The sequence below is a fragment of the Cajanus cajan genome, chromosome 7, assembly GCF_000230855.2.
Source record: "Cajanus cajan strain Asha chromosome 7, NIPB_CcT2T_4, whole genome shotgun sequence".
Taxonomy (NCBI): Eukaryota; Viridiplantae; Streptophyta; class Magnoliopsida; order Fabales; family Fabaceae; genus Cajanus; species Cajanus cajan.
Genome location: NC_138523.1, coordinates 37068203 through 37081781, shown reverse-complemented (window position 1 = coordinate 37081781; position 13579 = coordinate 37068203). Strand labels below are relative to the sequence as shown.

Sequence of the window (13579 nt, the reverse complement as noted above, 5' to 3'; positions counted from 1 at the left end):
TTCAAGATATGTTGAGTGGGTCTCGAATATTGTGCCTGTGACCAAAAAGAATGGAAAACTCAGAGTCTGCATTGATTTTCGAGATCTCAACAAAGCAACGCCCAAGGATGAATATCCTATGCCTATTGCTGAAAACATGATAGACGCCGCTGCAGGTAATGAAATTATGAGTTTGCTTGATGGTTATTCTGGGTATAACCAAATTTATATTGCAGCTAACGATGTGTCGAAAACTGCTTTTCGATGTCCAGGTGCCTTAGGCGTCTATGAATGGGTGATGATGCCATTTGGATTGAAAAATGCTGGTGCTACTTATCAGAGGGCAATGAATTTAATATTTCATGATCTAATTGGTAAGTTTGTACAAGTATATATTGATGACATAATTGTTGGGTCGAAACGAAAAGAGGATCATTTAAGCCATTTAAAATTATCATTCGAGAGAATGAGAAAACATGGTTTGAAAATGAATCCACTAAAATGTGCTTTTGGTGTTACAGCAGGAGAGTTTCTGGGGTTTGTCATACACCAGAAAGGAATTGAAGTGGATCGAAATAAAACGAAGGCTATTATGGAGACTAAACCTCCATCGAACAAAAAGGAACTTCAATCTCTCCTAGGTAAAGTGAACTTTTTGCGAAGATTCATATCGAACTTGTCTGGTAAAACTAAAATCTTTTCTCCTCTTTTACGTTTAAAAAAGGAACAAGAATTTCGATGGGATAAAGATCACCAGAAAGCATTCGATAACATCAAAGAGTACTTGGCTCATCCTCCAGTACTCGCACCAATCTCTGAAGGGAAGCAACTGAAGTTGTACATTTCAACTAGTGATTCGACTATTGCGGGCATGCTGGCGCAAGAAGATGAAAATGGCATCGAGAGAGTCATCTATTATCTAAGTCGAATGTTAGTAGGAGCAGAAATTAGATATTCCCCTTTAGAGAAATTGTGTTTAAGTTTATATGTTGCTTGTACAAAGTTGAAGTATTACATTAGGACTCGTGATGTTGTAATATTTTGTCGAAGTAATGTGATTAAGTATATGTTGTGTAAACCTGTTTTACATTCTCGAGTTGGTAAATGGGCACTTGCATTAACTGAATATTCACTTACTTTTGAACCACTAAAAGCAGTTAAAGGTCAAGTACTCGCAGATTTTCTCGCTGATCACTCGAATGAGTCAAAAGAGATTTTATACTTAACCACGAAACCATGGCAATTATATTTTGATGGATCGAAACATGAGTCAGGTGCTGGAATAGGTCTTTTAATCCTAAACCCTCAGGGATTGCCGACAAAAGTGTCACTTAAAATGAACAAAAAGTATTCAAACAACGAAACTGAGTATCAAGCGTTGATAGCTGGACTCGAAATATTAATGGAGTTGGGTGCTCGAAATGTATTGATTCGAGGGGATTCACAATTAGTTGTCAAACAATTAACACAAGAATATAAGTGCTTAAATGAGAGGTTAATTGAATTAAAGGATCGAGTCGTGCAATTACTTAACACTTTTGATGAAGTCGAATTACAACATATTCCTCGAGGCTCAAATATCATTGCAAATAGGTTGGCTCAAACAGCCTCAGGGTATAAAGTAAGTGAAGAATGTCTTGAGTATTTAATCCACACAGAAAATGAATTGGGGGAGCACCGAGAAATTATAAATGTTAGTTCAGTGAGTCAGCAAGATTGGAGAAGCGAATTGATCGAATACTTGCGAAATCCCAACCTAAAGGTAGAAAGGAAGATTAAACTCCAAGCCCTTAGTTATCTTTTACTGAACAATGAATTGTATAAAAAAAGGTTTCGACGGAGTTTTATTCAAATGTTTGGGGAAAGATGAGAGTTACATAGCAATGGCGGAGATGCATGAAGGTATTTGTGGAGCACATCAAGCTGGAAAGAAAATGAAGTGGGCATTATCAAGAAAAGGTTTGTATTGGCCAACTATGATCAAGGACTGTATCGAATTCGCAAGAAGTTGTGAAGAGTGTCAGAAACATGGACCGATACAAAGAGTGCCGGCCAGTGAGTTGCACTCGATTATCAAGCCTTGGCCATTTCGAGGGTGGGCAATGGATTTGATTGGCCAAATACACCCACCTTCCTCGAAGAACCACAAGTATATACTAGTCGCCATAGATTATTTTACAAAATGGGTTGAAGCTATTCCTTTAAAAGAAGTCGAGCAAAAAGACATAATTGATTTTATCGAGGATCATATTATCACAAGGTTTGGGATTCCTCAAACAATCACTACTGATCAAGGCACAGTTTTTACGGGTCGAAACATTGCTCGATATGCGGAGTCGAGGGGGATTAAATTAATAACTTCAACACCGTATTATGCTCAAGCAAACGGTCAAGTCGAGGCTGCTAATAAAGTAGTGATTAATTTAATCAAAAGACATATATCAAACAGACCTCGAAGTTGGCATGAGACTCTTGTTCAAGTACTATGGGCTTATAGGAATTCACCATGAGATGCCACGAAAACTACTCCATATAAATTAGTATATGGCCATGAAGCTATTCTTCCTATTGATATTAATTTACAATCAATTCATATACAAAAACAAAATGAATTACCTGTTGCGGATTATTGGAGTTTAATGTATGACGAGTTGATTTCTTTAGAGGAAGAGAGGTTAATTGATGGAATCATGCTTTGGAGTGCAAGAGGTGACATACTCAAAGAACCAAGAGGAGTTGGCTAGACATGAAGGTTTGGGCCAGTCAGGGCCCAATGGGCCTGATGGGCCTGGGAAGGCCCAAGTTGAACTTTTCATGGGCCATATTTTGTTATAGCTATTTTCATATGTTTTGTATACATCATGTTAGTATAGGTATCATATATTTTGGTCTTGTATTTTGGACCACATAGAGTAGCATTTTAGGTTTTAGGCTTGTTGGGCCTAGTTTTGGGCTTCATGGGCCTTTGGGCTTTTGGTACCCAATATTGGGCTCATTTTCATTCTTGTAATTTTTCCTTTCCATTGTATTTGTTTGACCATTGTATTTAGGTCATTAGATTAGGAATATACAAGAATTACTTAAATAGGTAAAATAGGTTAAACTAGGTTTAATTTGGAAGTCATTTAAGTTACATTTGAGTCACATGTTTAGCACCATGGGTGGCTGAACATGTGCCACTCAAATTAACCCTAAATAACTCTCAAATCAAACCTAAATGCATCTAGGCACCTAAATTTTCGGACTAGCACATGGGAGCCAAAATTTGAATTCAAATTTCAAGTTTGAATTCAAATTTTGGGCGCCACATGTAGCCTTGGATTTAGGCGCCCAAAGTTGCACACTTGGAACCCTACTTAAGTGATTCTTCCACTCTTTGTATTCACTTTTGAGAATAATGAAATTTGAGAGCTTATTCAGCCAAATTTCTTCAAGAGTCACCAAATTTAGAGAGCTACACTTTTAGGAACCCTTTTAGGTTTCCTCCTCTTTGAAGTGAGCTTTCCCTTGAACCTTAAGCTTGGATGCTTCCATCCAAGGCTTAAGCCTTCTTCCAATCCGTGAATCATCCTCCATCTAGTGTTCATCATTGTGGTTTCCATCTCCTTGAAGAAGATCCGTGCATAAGGAGAGCTAAGGAGAAGAACATTCATCACTCCTCCTTACCATTTCCATCATTTTTGGTATCAGAGCAAGGTCTTCAAGGAGATAAGTTCTTGAGTTTTTGGTCCGATTATTTTTGTGTTCTTTGTGTTCTTAGTGTCTTGTTTGAGTTTCTTTTCGGATCTACATGCTTTATATCATATTTTGTTCCATAGATCCATTGGTTGATTGTTCTTGAATTTTCTTCCTCAATCAACTTGTTTAGGACCTATTAGCTTGTGCTTATTTTTTATTTTAATTTTGAGTCTCTCCATTCCTAATATGTGTCCGTGATTGGACTGCATACATTGCATTTAGATTTTGGTTTTTAATCCATGTTTTGTCTTAGTATGTTTGTGTAGTCTTTATATGTCTTAAAATTCCTTGAATAGCATGTTGACCTAAATTTTCTTTGTGTCTAGTTCATCAATTTGTTGCTCTCGGATTGCTTATTGTTCTTGCCTCCTATATGTGCTTTTTCTTTTACCTTATTGTGTTCATAACTTGCTATTAGTTCTAGTAAGTTTCTTTAGAGTTAGGTTTCCATTGTGTCTTAAGTTTTCAAATCACATTTCCATTGAAAAATCTTATAAAAAATTTTGTGACTCAAAATTTCAAGTGTTTAATCTTACTTCTAGTGCACTATCTTTTGGATTCAAATTTTAAAAAGTAAATAGGCTGAAAACAGAGACAAAAACAGAGCCTAAATCAAAAGAAAAGTACAAAGATTTAAAGAAGAAAAGTGTACAAAAGAATCCAAGACAAAACCTAAAAACTAGTGCACTAGTTTCCTTGTTTTCACTTGAATTTTTGTCTAACTTGTAGTCACGGTTTCTATAGCTTGGAATCTTAGAAAAATTTGAAACAAAAGGCAAATATACTCTCTGGACTCTTAACTTGAATATAGAAAAAGAAATAATTAAAAAAAAAATTAGAGAAAGCATTTTAAAGTGAAAAAGCCGAGAGGTGTACATTGGTGAAAAATCACTTGATTCCTTGTTATTGTTTTGACTACTACTTGTGCTATACTTATCCAATTGCTTTCAATTTTTTTTTGTTTTGTTCATCTACTCTAGTACCTATCTAGGAACATTCCTAACTGAGTGCTAGCTTTATTTGGAGTCTTATTTTCCAGTTTTACTTGTTGAACCTCTTTGAGTCTTGTCATATATACATATTACTCTTAACTTTTGGTATAAGCTTTCCAAATTGTGCTTTATTGCTTGTCTACTTTTCTTTCAATAATTTCCCTGTGCTGGAAGTGGCCTCAAATCTTTGCTCAAGGATCAAGCATTGCTCAACAAAGAGTAGGAAAAGTTTGGACACTAAGACCTAAAAAAATTTGACCTAATTTAGTGACCAAAACTTCTCCTAAACTTCCTTCACTTGAGTGACCATTCCTTTCACCTTGTGAGGCAGCCACCATTAACCTTTTTTTGTTGTGATTCTTTGCAGGTCCAGGAGCATCAAATTTGAAGGATTAGTGGCGGATTAAGACACTTAAACAAGTGTTAGAAAAGTTGAACACAAAAACCGTCACTAAATTGGTCACCAAAACTGCCATTTATTGCTTTCTAGGCTAGTTTAAATTTTGCAATCTCTCTTGTATTTTAAAATCAATTTGTAAAGCTTGGAGGGAGTATTAAGAAGCTGGTCAGGTATATCTAACTCCTTGTTAGCATCCTCACGTGTAGTGCTAGTGGAAGTGGCTTGGAAATTTCATATGTTTCAAGCTTCCACTTAGGATATCCGACTAGTTGCTTACATTGTTTCCTTTAAGTTCTTTGTCTTTTAATTGCTTTATTTTGCTGCCTTGAAACGTCTAGACTTGTGTAGATTTACTTGCTCACGTTTAGTTTAGTCTCAAAAAAACAAACAAATTGTGAAAAAACATTCAAAATTTTTGTGAAAAGTTTTGGGGAATTGGAGATACCACAAAGGAGTTTAGTGATTTCCACTTGAAAAGGCTTGGTTATTAAGTGGCTCTTTGTAGCTCACCTCCCTTGATAGTGCAACTTGTACACTTAGACTTCCAAGTGTTATTTTCATTCCTAGAAAATACCAAAAACATTTTATAACTTTTTGCATAGCATATACAAAAAAAATTCCTTTGTTTAATCATGAGAAAATATTTCTCAAGTGGTAGTGAATTAAGCTCTCCAAAAGGTTTTTCACATTCTACTCAAAGGCTTAAATCACTAACACCTTGGACAAAGCAAGAAGCTTTAAAAAAAGAAAAAGAAAAACTTGAAAAAAAAGCACAAATTGCAATTTTAGAGGAAGAAATTCACATTATTAAACAAAAGAGAGAAAAACTTTTAGCAAAAGAAAAATTGAGAAAAACAAGAGAAAAAGAAAGAAAAAAGGCATTGCTCTTAGGGAAGAGTAAGGAGGAAAATAATTCCTCTAAAGGACTTGTGAGTGAAGAGAGTTGTTCTACCACTAAAAATCATTTACAAAATACTCTCTTCATAAATAAAGACCTTAACTCTTACCCTAATCTTACCACTAGTCATGAAGTAGAGATTCAAGAACAAATCATTCTAAAGAAAAATGAATCTCAACTTCAAGATGTAGTGAAGAAGGAGTGGACTACATTTAGTTCCACTTCTTGTGCTACTTCCTTGGAGGTGCCCAAGGAAGATAGCCTTCCTCTCTTTAGGAATCCTTCTACCATAGTTGTTCTAATAAAGCACCCAAATTTTGGAATATATTGTTTGATAGATACATCTTGTCATATTTCATATTCTATTTTTGATCTTATGGGAAGTTCATCTTTATTTGAACTTAATTTGCACCCTTCCCTACAAGACAAAAATAGTTTATATGAGTTTTCAAGATTTTCCAAGACATTTTATCTACCAAACAATATGATTCAAAATTGTTTATGACGTTTTCTAGTATTCTTTTCTTTATATTTTAGGAAAAGCATAGGCTACCATTTAGGGTATTTTAGGCAAGATATTGTAGTGTTTAAAAATCAGTCTTTTCATTGTCTTAGTCATAGTGTTCTTACATTTTTAGGTTTTACTTCTAGGTTATGCTTAGAAGAGGAGCCTATTTCTAGAGAGTCTAATATTTTATCTTTCTTTGTTAGGTTAGATACTAGGACTCCTCTTAGGATCCATGATCTTTTATCTTATCATGTTACTTCTTATTCCTTGCATGTTTTATATGTAGGTGTTAATTTTTCTTCTTCCATTCATCCTCGAGATTTGAGGACAAATCCTTTTCAAGAGGGAGGGGATGATGGAATCATGCTTTGGAGTGCAAGAGGTGACATACTCAAAGAACCAAGAGGAGTTGGCTAGACATGAAGGTTTGGGCCAGTCAGGGCCCAATGGGCCTGATGGGCCTGGGAAGGCCCAAGTTGAACTTTTCATGGGCCATATTTTGTTATAGCTATTTTCATATGTTTTGTATACATCATGTTAGTATAGGTATCATATATTTTGGTCTTGTATTTTGGACCACATAGAGTAGCATTTTAGGTTTTAGGCTTGTTGGGCCTAGTTTTGGGCTTCATGGGCCTTTGGGCTTTTGGTACCCAATATTGGGCTCATTTTCATTCTTGTAATTTTTCCTTTCCATTGTATTTGTTTGACCATTGTATTTAGGTTATTAGATTAGGAATATACAAGAATTACTTAAATAGGTAAAATAGGTTAAACTAGGTTTAATTTGGAAGTCATTTAAGTTACATTTGAGTCACATGTTTAGCACCATGGGTGGCTGAACATGTGCCACTCAAATTAACCCTAAATAACTCTCAAATCAAACCTAAATGCATCTAGGCACCTAAATTTTCGGACTAGCACATGGGAGCCAAAATTTGAATTCAAATTTCAAGTTTGAATTCAAATTTTGGGCGCCACATGTAGCCTTGGATTTAGGCGCCCAAAGTTGCACACTTGGAACCCTACTTAAGTGATTCTTCCACTCTTTGTATTCACTTTTGAGAATAATGAAATTTGAGAGCTTATTCAGCCAAATTTCTTCAAGAGTCACCAAATTTAGAGAGCTACACTTTTAGGAACCCTTTTAGGTTTCCTCCTCTTTGAAGTGAGCTTTCCCTTGAACCTTAAGCTTGGATGCTTCCATCCAAGGCTTAAGCCTTCTTCCAATCCGTGAATCATCCTCCATCTAGTGTTCATCATTGTGGTTTCCATCTCCTTGAAGAAGATCCGTGCATAAGGAGAGCTAAGGAGAAGAACATTCAGCACTCCTCCTTACCATTTCCATCATTAATTGCGTTGCAAAATCTTGTGCAACAAAAAGAAAAAATCGAGAAAACATATAATAAGAAGGTCAAAACCCAACGTTTCCAAGTTGGAGATCTGGTATTAAAAGTCGTCCTTCCTATAGATCAAAAATCTCGATACTTGGGGAAATGGTCATATAATTGGGAAGGTCCCTTTGTAGTCAAGCAAGTATATTCAAAGAATGCATACGTGATTAAAGGGATAAATGATTCAAGTACAAGCAAAGTCATGAATGGGAAATACTTAAAACATTTTCACAAGAGGGTAGAATAAGAATTGTTCAATACAGGACGAACATAAATTAATAAGAGTGAAAGAAAAGAAAAATCTAAACGCTAATTATTACAAAATTGTTTTTTGAAGTCCTCGAAAGCTTTGTAAGCTTCGTCCAAATTTTTCTTGCGAGACGTACATTGAGCTTCTAAATGCCTCTTCTGCTCCAAAGTCTTTGCTAATCGAGAAGAAATGGCTTTGCCCTCTTCCTTAAGCCCTGTTTGATGTTGCTTGATCTCTTGACTCTTAATTTTCACTCCATCCTTCTTCGAGCGAGTTCTGTCAAGCTCGTGTTTTAAGGCTTCGATAGCATGTTCGATATCAGCCTCCTCCTTTTGCAATGCTTGTAAAGCAGAAATCATTTCTTCTGTTGATTTCTTGATAGAAACCAACTCGTCTCGGAGTTTCTCGAGCTTAGCACGGTCTCCTTCAGTTTCGACCTCAATTTGGGTCACTTCTTGATATGCAGTAGACCATTGAGTTCGAAGTTCCCATGCACGGCTAAAAGGCTTGATAAAAGATTGAAGCTCCAAAGAAATGTCAGAAGGAAGGTCAGAATAGCTCAGCAGGTCATCAAGCATTTGTTGAACTTCTGTTTTAAATTCAGGGATAAGGAAGGCTTGATCGAGATCCTCGACATATGCCTTCAATCGAAACGATTCGAGCAAGGGTTGGTAAGAAGGTACTTCAGAAGCTGGTTCAACAGTGGGCAATTTTTCTTTTTCTGACCCAGAAGGGTCACTAGTCCAGTTGTCCAAGACCTCGAAGATACTATTGATATCTTCATCCTCGTCGTTGAAGAAACTCATCAAATCCAAATCTGGAGAAGGAATGGAAGAGAAGCCCTGGACAGAAGAAGTAGCACCTCCTTGGGTCGAAGGAGAAGTGGTAAAAGGTCTTGGAGACTCAGTAGAACCTACACAAGGAGAAATACATAAGAGATCTTCATTAACAAGTTATCATATCAAAAAGTAAAGTCGAAGGAAATATACCCTTGTGTGGACTCAGGGGAGGTCGTAATTCAAAAGAGGGTTCACCTTGAGCAGAGTCTGGTTGCGTCTCCGCATGAGTCAAAGGCTCTGGCTGGGAAACCCTATCTTCTTCAGCTTGAAGAGGAACCTCTATCGAAGCCATAACTGAGGCCAATGTTGCAACATCCACTGGGGAGGTAGGCAACTGATGAAATGAAAGGGTAAGTTAAAAGATTAACTTAAAGCACCAGAAAATTTGAAGTCGAAAGGTATGAGAACATGAACCTGTTGAGTTACTTCAGTGACAAGAGATACGTTTTTCTGCACCTCTTGAGACACCCCTTGAGAAGAATCCAGTGGGATAATCTCAATATCCTATTAATAGGATTTTAGAACGGTTAAAGGCATAAGAGAAATATAAATGAAGAAAGACGTCGAAATTGAGATACCTTAGGAGCGGACTTCATGGCGTCTTTGAGCAACTTTTCGCCAGAGGATTGTTGAGGTTTCTTGGGAAGAGGCAAGACCATCTTACCTTTCCCTTTGTCTTGTTTTTTTGTGGTCGAGACCTGAATTGTAGAATAATTGATTAGGTATGAAACACGAGCAAGAAAATAACCTTGATATTTGAGTTAATTTACTTACAGTTTTGGTACTGTCTGAACCTATTCTTTGTTTCTTCGAGTTTCCAATACTCTGTAGAGTGGAATTTCGAGAAGGTAAGATAAAATATTAGTTTCGAGAAAAACTGCAAATCCAAACAAGCTATACCTTAGAACGTAAAGAAACCTTGTCAGCAGCGGTCTTTCTCTTTCGACCTTTTTTAGATGTCTCTTTATCCTCGTCATCGTCACTCTCCCAATCAGGAGTTGGATCAACATGTCGAGGAACACGCTGAGGGATGGCAGCTACAAGGTTCGAGCAAAGAAGTGAGACAAGTGTAAGGTATACTCGAAGAAGAAGGAGGTGAAAAATATTTACCAGGAGGAGGGTTAATGTTATTGACCCAACATAATGGCCACCATTTGTTTCGAGGAAAATCGTACACGAAACATCTCGCGTAGGTAACTTTATTCTTTACAGAAACTTCTTTGCGCTCAGGATAAAACGGGTCGAGGGTTTTCACCCAGGGAGGATGAGATACATGTTTAACTAGACCAAAAAGGGCATTTGGAAGAGGAGGTATATGCTTTGGACAAAATTTTTCAAAATCAGTTTTACCTTGAGGATTTATTACCTTTTTCGTTCCGTTGTACCATTTTCGATAATGAGACCGAAGCGTCAAAAATGGTTCGGTGCGCATTGTCAGGTCGATAACAAACCTTAAAAAATTGTTCGAATTGATAAATGATAAGTTGATTCTTGAAAGTACCTGGTTGTTTAGGCCCCTGCGAACAAGAAAGAGGAGAACTAATCAGCTTTTTCAGAAAGCCATCAAAATCGGTGAGTTTATCTACAATATAGTAACACCACCATCGAAGGTAGCATTTTGAGACTAAGAAGGAAGGAGAAAAGGTGGTCGGTGTAAGCCTAAGTTCTTTATCAGGGCGAAGGATGAAGTCAAGGACTTCTTCATAATTCCCTTTTTCGACACAAATATCCGCGTCAATGCCTTCTTTACGTCGAAGGGGAAGAGGTTTCATTTGGCAAAGCCCAAACTGTCGAGCAAAAAGTTGGGGCTGATAAGGATAAAGTCTGACATCTTTTTGCCTCATACCCGACATGATCACATCCCAAGACAAGAATCCAAACCACAGGTCAGTTGAAGCTGGACTTATGCTACCAACTTGATTATTTTGACGCAACCATGTAGGACCTATCAAATTCGGTCGAATGAAAGGGGCTAAGTCTTCAGTGAAGTCAGTGAAGCTAAGGATGGCTCTAATATATTTCTCGAAATTGTCTACCAGACGCTTTCGAGGGGTAAGGGTTGTTAAACGAGCTCCTTCGAGTTCACATATGGGAATGGGTTTTGAGGGCAAATGAAGTTTCTTCTCCAATAGCGCGTTGAGCCAAAGTTGAAGTAGCCATAACGGGCCAGAGAGATTTCGAGGCCCAGATTCTCGAGCAAGACTTTCGGAAGCTTCATCAAGACAAGTATAAAGAGAGGCCAGAAGTAGTTTGCTTAAGCAAATTTTCCTTTGCAAATGAAGAGCCTGAGCTAAATTGTAATAATATTTTGGGACTTGAAGCGAAGGGGTGCAAAAGACACAGGCGGACAACCAGTACATAAGAAAGGCAATATGCTCTGAAGGTGAGACAGGCGTGTCCGGTTGTCCCATATGCGCGTTAATAAAGGCCAAATAGGTCTTCTTATCCCAAGAAATTGAAGTATCCTTGATCGAAATTTCCTCTTCAAAGGCGTCAGGATAAAACCTATCTCCAATAGGCTTTAACCCTGTTATAGCAGCAACATCAAGTAACGTCGGGCAAATGAAGCCACAAGGAAACTCGAAAGCCCGAGTATCTCTATTCCAGAAAAAGATAGCAGAAAGGAGCATTTGAGGGTCGAAAAGATGGAGGTCGAACTTAGCTAGTTGGATAAATTCAAAAATACCTGTTTCTTTCCATTCTGAGGACATAGAAGCCTCTACACGAGCTAACCAAGAGAGGTGCCTTTCTTTAACGGGGGGAAACGCTCTAAAAATTTTGGTAGTATCCCCAAAAAGGTTTAGGTCTATTTCTGGGGAATAAATGAAAGGTAGGGTGGTGGAGTCCTCAGGCAAAAGGGTATTACCATATCTCTTGGTATTTTGACCAGCAAAAGGACCAAGGAAAGCATGAACAGAACCATCTGCTAGAGAAAAAGGAAGAAGTACCTGAGATTGGTATATTTTCAAACTAGCCTCCTCCATGCCTGGGATTGGGATGAAAGTGTCATCACCTTCTTTGACCTTTTGAACTTGAGCACCAGTCATTAGCAGAGGAGTGTCCTGGGTAGTAGTTGCGGTGGCCATAGTGGTTACCGGAGTGGTGGTCATAGCAGCAGAAGTAGTAGCAGTCAAAATAGGGGAAGAAGTGGTGGCAGTAGGAGACATTGAAGAAGCTACGGCAGCGGAAGTGGACGCAGCAGAAGAAGCCATAACGAACAAAAGCAAGAACAGAGAGAACGGTCTGAGAAGAAGATCAAGAACCAGAGCAAAAAAAGAAACAGGGAGCAAGAAAACTTGGGCACGAAGGAAGAGAATGGTGAAAACAATTTAACACTAGGGTGAAAAAGGGGTTTTAAACGAGGTAAATGGGCCTAGGTTGAAACGGGTTAGGTTAGGCAAGGTTATTTGAAATATTAAATTGAATTTCCAAAACAACCGCCAAAACGTTTCATATCAGAAGACAAATTTATGGAAAAATAGAAGTATGTGCCGTCAGAGCTATCAATGTCACATCCAAATGGTCAGTACCTTACAAGAATAGGTTTTCATCGAAAGAAAGATTAAGTTAACGTCAAGAAAAGTGAACATCAAGAAACAAATCGAGGAAGTATCGAAGAACAACCTTGATAGGAATTTAGTTTTCTCCTAAGATGCTCATCGAAACCAAATTCCTAGGGGGGGCATTTGTTAGGCGTACTCGAAAATCATGTGACTCGAAAAGATTGATAGCGCTGCCTGAGAAGTAAAATCAACACATGCTGAATACTTGTGACTAATCTCATGTGGGGCGTGAGAGCACTCGAAATTATGGGTCTAGAAAAAACAAGTGTTGCTCGAGAATAGTTGAAAAGTTGAGACTCTTAGAACATGGAGGTTAAGCCAAAACGGTTACCAAAAAATCAATCGAGGAAACAAGGAATGTGGGAAGAGCGGTTAAAGGAAGTTGTGAGTCAAGACCATGTAGCAAATATAGTGGATAGCGGTTATGAGTCAAAAGCGTACATGTACAGAATTAACCGCCCTGATTGCTCTATAAATACAAGGAGTACGGACCTTTACGAAGGTCGGAAAACTCATACTCTAACCAAATTCTGAAGCATTCTCTGCCTGCACATATGGCTTCTATGCGAGGAATCATCTTTGGGTATGATCACTTCTCGGCCACTTGTCTTTTCTCTTTTTAGGAGTAGGATTAGTGCAGTCTTTCTTTTCTCTTCTCTTCTTTTAATTACGTAGTCATAGACTTCAATCTTGTAATGCTTGAACATTATGTAATCTGAACATGATTTGTATTGCGAATGTATACATTGTTCATTCTATTCATATTGTTATTTGCATGCGGGAACATTGCTTGTTTGTTTTAATCGAAGAACATTTTGAAACAAGTAGTTGCTAAGACTTTTTCATCCTACTCTCCATTCGCGGGAACACGATAACACAGTAAAGTACCTAAATTGAAATACGTTCGTATGCTAGTCTAAATAAAAAGAACCCAGGATTTGATGGTTAATTCCACCGTAAACAATAATTATATAAAATAGACATACTATGTTCATTGTACACACAAAAGTATTAAACG

The 13579-nt window shown here is 37.6% G+C and overlaps 1 protein-coding gene across 1 annotated transcript; it reads right to left on the bottom strand.

Moving 5' to 3' along the window:
• Nucleotides 1–9818: 9818 nt before the first annotated feature.
• On the bottom strand, nucleotides 9819–12855 carry LOC145949533 (uncharacterized). Its single transcript, XM_083059577.1, has 2 exons — nucleotides 10500–12855; nucleotides 9819–10035 (listed from the first exon to the last, which is right to left on the bottom strand). Exons 1-2 carry the CDS (start codon nucleotides 12208–12210, stop codon nucleotides 9893–9895), a joined length of 1854 nt encoding a protein of 617 aa, XP_082915703.1. The 5' UTR covers nucleotides 12211–12855; the 3' UTR covers nucleotides 9819–9892.
• Nucleotides 12856–13579: the final 724 nt, after the last annotated feature.